At 52.1% G+C, this 6000-nt stretch overlaps 1 protein-coding gene across 2 annotated transcripts in view; it reads left to right on the top strand.

Moving 5' to 3' along the window:
* Positions 1–286: 286 nt before the first annotated feature.
* The window catches only part of MVB12B (multivesicular body subunit 12B), a 182613-nt gene continuing 176899 nt past the window's right edge, over positions 287–6000 (top strand). The window contains exon 1 of one of the 2 annotated variants that reach the window (XM_055271063.2): positions 287–556. In XM_055271063.2, the coding sequence (XP_055127038.1) occupies positions 476–556 (81 nt within the window). In that variant the 5' untranslated portion in view covers positions 287–475. Of the gene's footprint in view, positions 562–6000 lie in introns of both variants that reach the window. The other variant, XM_055271064.2, reaches the window with a different exon arrangement.

The raw sequence follows: 6000 nt of genomic DNA, 5'->3' as shown, positions 1-6000 counted from the left end.
GGGGACCATCGATGCCCCAGGCTCCAGAGGCCGGGGGCTCCCGGGGGCCTGAGGCTGGACTGGGGTCGTCGGCGGGCTCGGGGAGGCCCGGGTGGGCGCACCGGGACCCTGCCTGCGGCTGACGGGCTGGGCCGAGGGGGAGGCTGGGGAGGCGGGGTGCCGGCCGGGGCGGCGGCGCGGGCTCGGGACGCCAGGGCTCCCTCTGCCTCCTCCCGCCCGAGCCAGCCTCGGGCGCCGGGCGCCTCCCCAGATCCTGAACCAGCGCCAGCGCCGGGAGGCCCGGAGCCCGGCCCGCCGCCGCGGCCCGCGGAGGGAGCCGCCGCCGCCGCCACTGCCGTTGTCGCCGCCGCCGCCGCCGCCAGGCCGCGCCCCGCCCCTCCGCCGCCGCCGCTCCGGGTGAGGCTCGCGCTCGAGCTGCGGCGCCGGCTCCTGCCGCCTGGGCCCCGGGCCCGGCCCCTCCCGCGCCGCCCGGGCGATGAGAAGCTGCTTCTGCGTGAGACGGAGCCGCGACCCGCCGCCGCCGCAGCCACCGCCGCCGCCGCCCCAGCGGGGAACAGTTAAGTGAGGCCCGGGCGCCGCGGAGGCTCAGCTGAGCCGGCCCTGCAGCCGGGAGGGCGGGCGGGCGGGCGGGCGCGGGCCCCGGGCCGAGGGGCGGGCGGACGGGAGGAGCCGGGCCGCGCCGAGGCCTGCGGGCTCCGTGCCCGACCCGCGGCGGGGACAGGCCCGGGCGGCCTTTGCAGAGCCCCGAGCGCGCCGCGGCTGCCGGTGCCCGGGCTCGGCCTGGCGGCGAGAGGCGGGAGAAGCTGGGGGACCCGAGTGCCAGCAGCGCCCCCAAGGCCCGGGCAGGTGAGGGGCGCCGAGAGCCACCTCTGCCCGCCTGAGAGGGAGGCGGCCCACCTGGCTCAGACTGGAGACAGTCGTTTGACCGGCCTGGCCTGGGGTCCTGCCCTCTGTGGTCACGTGGGTGCAGACCAACGTGCACCTGCCCCAGGGGCATCACTGCCTCTGTGACCTGGGCACAGCAGAGAGGACACCTAAACCCTTGGGCACCTGTCTGCAAGGTGACATGCTCAGCCTGGGTACCCGAGACCCAGAACACCCATCCAGGAACATGGTGGGCACGTCGAGCACCCTACAGTGACTCCAGCACCAGCGAGACGGGAGGAGCAGGGGCTGGGACAAGAGCTGAGGCATGGCACCAGAGGACATCACATCCTCAGAGGCAGGCAGCAGGGAACGGGGTAGACCCAAGAGCATCTTTTGTCCTCTTTGTTACCAACACACAACTGTTCTAAATCAGCAGCCCTTCTCACCGTGAAAGATGAGACTCTTCTGTTCCCTGCCCCTCAACGCCTCTTGCACAAGGCACTGAAGAAGACCACAGGAGGGCAAAAGGCAAATGGCGGTTGCCCCTTCCCTGCTCCCTGCCCCCACCCAAGGACCAGAGCCCACTCCAATTGCTGCCACAAAAGCAGACAGCAGACCAGCTCCTCTTAGGCGCCTTTGTCTCTCGTGGTTCCTTCGCAGTATAATCTCATTGTACATTTCTCGACAGCTGGCTGGATCTCATCTCGTTTTAACAGGGCTAGGAAATCTTATCAGCGGCACCAGGAAAGCTTAGAAAGTTAAAAGATAAGCTCTGTGAAGCCTTGACTAGCTGAAAAACTCAGTGTGCCAGGATGTTTAGTTACAGTAGATGGTGACATCTTTCTTGCTTGTTAGAAATCATGTGGGGTCCGTGAAGATACTGTACCACGCTCAGAATCTTTAAATAGGGCCTCTGAGAGATGAGGCTTCTGCTTGGGACCCGGGCTCCAAGCCCCATGGGAAGCAGTTGATGTGGCGATTACTGGTTCATTTGAACCTAAACTTATCTTCTGTAATCCACATTTTTCATTCCTTCCTTCTAGGCTTTAGGTAACACTACTAATTTAGGCTCAAGGCATTTTCCTTGCCCTGTCTCCATCCTGCTAGGGACCTTTTACTACTTCCAACTGGAATGTTGTGCCATGGTTATGTGCAGGGAGTCTAGAATTAGCCCTCAGCTTAAGTCTTGGCTTTCCTACTTACTTTGTGCCCTTGGACAAATTATTGAACTTTTCTGAGTTGCAGTTTCCTCATCTGTAGAGTGAAACTAATGATATAGTATTCATCTCATGGGATTATGGCATGATGTAAGTGAAATTTTGCAAGAAAAGTCTAGCTCAGTGCCTGCTACATGGCAAGAAGTCAGTAAACGGTAGGGGTTATTATGAGAGGTTTGTTAACGGATGAATGAGAGGAGTAGCTTATTTATTTATTTTTGGAGTTTCTTTCTGTTTGGTTTTTTTTTTTTTTTTTGGTTTTGGTTTGTTTTTGAGACAGGGTCTCACTGTCACTCAGGCTGGAGTGCAGTGGCACCATCATGGCTCCTGCAGCCTTGAACTCCTGGGCTCAAGCGATTCTCTCACCTCAGCCTCCCAAGTATAGGTGCGCACCACCACGCTTGGCTATTTTTAAAATTATTATTATTTTTAGTAGAGATGGGGTCTTGCTATGTTGCCCAAGCTGGTCTTGAACACCAGAGCTTAAGTAATCCTCCCGCCTTGGCCTCCCAAATTCCTGGGATTACAGGCATGAGCCATCGCGCCTGGCCTATTATTTAGTCTTTAACAGGACAACCAGGAAGTGATGGTATAGTAGAAAGAACACTGGACTCGGATTTAGGAGCTCGAGTTTGACTCTCAGCCTACTTCCTGGACCCCAGGTGACCCTAGGCGAGTCACAGAACCTTTCTGAATCCCCATTTCCATAATGTAAAAGTGTCTTAAGAACAAAGCCTACCCCATAAAGCTAATCAGTCAAGAAGGCTGAAGGAGCTAATGTACGTGATTGCACTTGGCACTGCAGGAGGTGGTGGTCCTCATGAAATTTAAGTGCGATTCAGCATCCAGCAGCAGATTGTGGTGTTTTTTTCAGGTGCAATATTTATACAATTTGTTGCAGGGAAAGCTTAAGAAAAAGAACACAAGAATATCCTGTGTTTGTACATGTTACAGAACCACGCCACCATGTGAGCACACTGCTGGATGCCCTCTCAGGGCCTTGGAAGAGGTAAGGGAGAAGTGTAGTCTGTATCCATTTCATGGAGGATCTTCTCCTGGGGGGGATCAGAATCCAAATGGCATAGGCCCCTCTGTCTGAGTTTGCTGGAGGTGCTCCATACTCAAAGGGAGACACCCTTGCCACACTGCAAAATAATGATGGCGCGGGAGTCAAGCATGGGAAAAGTCAAAGGTGCTATTATGATGATGAAGATAACAAATGACTACATGGCTGGATGTGGTTAGGCTGAGCACACTGTGTTGCAGAGCCTCCTTTGCAGGCTGGGTTGTGGAGGGGAGGCCTGGGTGTCTTGAATGAGCTCCTTCTCCCCAGGCTGCTCTGGCTCTCACCGAGGCCCACCCTGACCGGCATTTCCCCAACCCACACCCCCTAACCCCGGCTCTCCTTGGCCTTCTGCTTGCCGGGCTGCCCTTGGGAATCGTGGCTTCCCTGCGCTGTCTGCACTAGTTGCAGTGGGTTTGCCAGAGTCAGGTCTCCTGTCTCCAGCTGCCTGGGAGGCAAAGCCACTGCACAGTGTGCTTGACATTATCTCCCTTGTTGGGGACATCCTGTGGGCATGCATTTGGTTTACTTGACACGCTTCTGGCAAGATGCAGAGCTTGTCCAGGCAGAAATGTGAGAGCCCTGTGGGCCTGGAGCCCAGGGGTTGCACATAGTAGCTTTGTAGCTCATACTTCCCTTAGGACTGGAGGGCCATCTTGTTGGCCCTGTGGCAGGAGTCAACACGAGTTTGTTCTTTCTTTCTTTACACACACACACACTTAAAAAAAAACAGATTCTAATCAGCAGAGCAGAATATTCAAAAGAATATCCCCTGATCCTTTAGAAGAGAGAAATAAATGAGTTTGTAATGCACTAAATATGCCTGTGGTGTTGATGAAAATGCAGATTCTAGGACCTCATACTCAGACTTTATTGAATCAGAATCTCTGGGGAACGGGACCCGGAATCTGCAGGCTTAACAGACACCTTGAGTTATACTTCTGCTTACCGAAATTAGAGACCTACAGTTCTTGATGCTTTCTAAAAAAGTGTTAAATACACATAACATAAAATTGACCATCCTACTCATTTTTAAGTGCACAGATCGGTGGCATTATGCACATTCACACTGTGATGCAACTAAACTCCAGAACTTTTCATCTTGCAAAACTGAAACTCTGTGCTCATAAAACAGCTTTCCATTTCCCCCTTTCCTCACCCCTGGCAGCCACCATCCTGCTTTGTGTTTCTGTGAGTTTGACTACCCTAGGTATTCATAGAAGTGGATCACACAGTATTTGTCTTTTTGTGACTGGCTTATTTAGTTTAGCATACTGTCCTCAAGGTTCATCATGTTGTAGCATATTTCAGAATCTCCTTCCTTTTTAAGGCTGAATAATACTCCATTGAATATGTGGACCATATTTTGTTCATTCATCCATAGATGGATGCTTGGGTTGCTTCTATCTTTTGGCTATTGTGAATAATGTTGCTCTGAACATGGGTCTACAATTCTCTTTGAGACCCTGATTTAAAATCTTTTGTGTAGATACCCGGAAGTGGAATTGCTGGATCATATGGTAATTCTGTTTATAGTTTTCTGAGGAACCACCACACTGTTTTCCATAAAATAGTAGCTGTACCATTCTACATTCCCACCAGCAGTGTGTCAAAGTTTCCAATCTCTTCACATGCTTGTGAACAGCTATTTTGTTTGTATGTTTGTTTGTTTTTGGTAGTGGCCATCGTAATGAGTATAAGGTGAGATGTCGTTTGGATTTGCATTTCCCTAGTGGCAAGTGATGTTGAGCATCCTTTTGGGTGCTGGTTGGCTATTCGTATATTGTCTTTGGAAAGACTTGTTATTCAAGTCCTTTGCCCATTTTTAAATTAAGGAATTTGGTTTTTTTGTTGTTGAGTTGTAGGAGTTTTTTATAGATTCACATATTAACTCCTCATCAGATACATGATTTGCAAATATTTCCTCCCATTCCATAGGTTGCCTTTTTACTCTGTTGATTGCCTTTTGCTGCAAATTCTTGATGCTTTCTATACATTATAACCCTGTAGAAACAATATTATTTGCTATTCCGGTTTTATAGGGATGGAAACTCAGGCCCAGTTTAGTTTAACTTGCCTAAGGTTATACAGTAAGTGTCAGAGCTGGAATTCAAGCTCGGGTCCCTTGGACTCCAAAGGGGGCACCACTTCCATTCCTCTGCTCTGCCTGACGTTCTCCCCTTGGAGCTAATAGCATAAGGAGGCCCCATGGAGGTCTGAAGGAAGGGGTGTTGGTTGGAGAAATGTTCAGTTGCAGGTGGGGAAGTATGAACGGAAGGCTCGGGAATCTCTTCCGTTAGACCACTGGGGTGCCCCTTCCTGTAGCTCAACATCATTGCTTAGATCTTAGAAGCAGCAGAGAAGTGCAGACAGGTTTTTTAGTTCAGTTTGATTGTGTTTTGTTTATTGGTTTTCTTAAGCATTTTATAAGCTTGTTTCAGAGCCCATCTGCTCCTCACAGTTCCCCGAGCAGTCCCTGTGTGTTCACACCACGGTGCCTTTTTTTGAGGCTGTCTTCTGCTTGCAAGACTTTCACCACTCCACACACCCCCATCTTTCAGGGAGGCCAGTTCTTTGCTCACCTTTCCCTGCCTCACCAGGCGGAAGGAAGAGTCCCCTCCTTTGCAGTCCCTTTCTCTTGGGATATTTCCCACAGCCTGTGAGCTCCATGTCTTATTCATTGCTCTATCACCCAGCACGGTGGAGCTTCTCCTTGGCTGTGCACTCTCCAGTCTCAGTCCCAGCCTGAACCAATTAAATGAGAACCTGAGGATAGGGAATGGGAAAGCTGTGCTTCTACAAGCTCTCCGGGGCATTCTTCCTGCAGCCAGCCTGGGCACCCACTGACCCCTG

Source organism: Symphalangus syndactylus, chromosome 3 (genome assembly GCF_028878055.3).
Source record: "Symphalangus syndactylus isolate Jambi chromosome 3, NHGRI_mSymSyn1-v2.1_pri, whole genome shotgun sequence".
Lineage (NCBI taxonomy): Eukaryota > Metazoa > Chordata > Mammalia > Primates > Hylobatidae > Symphalangus > Symphalangus syndactylus.
The sequence above is the reverse complement of the archived record's forward strand: the minus strand, read 5'-3'. Positions and strand labels throughout refer to the sequence as shown.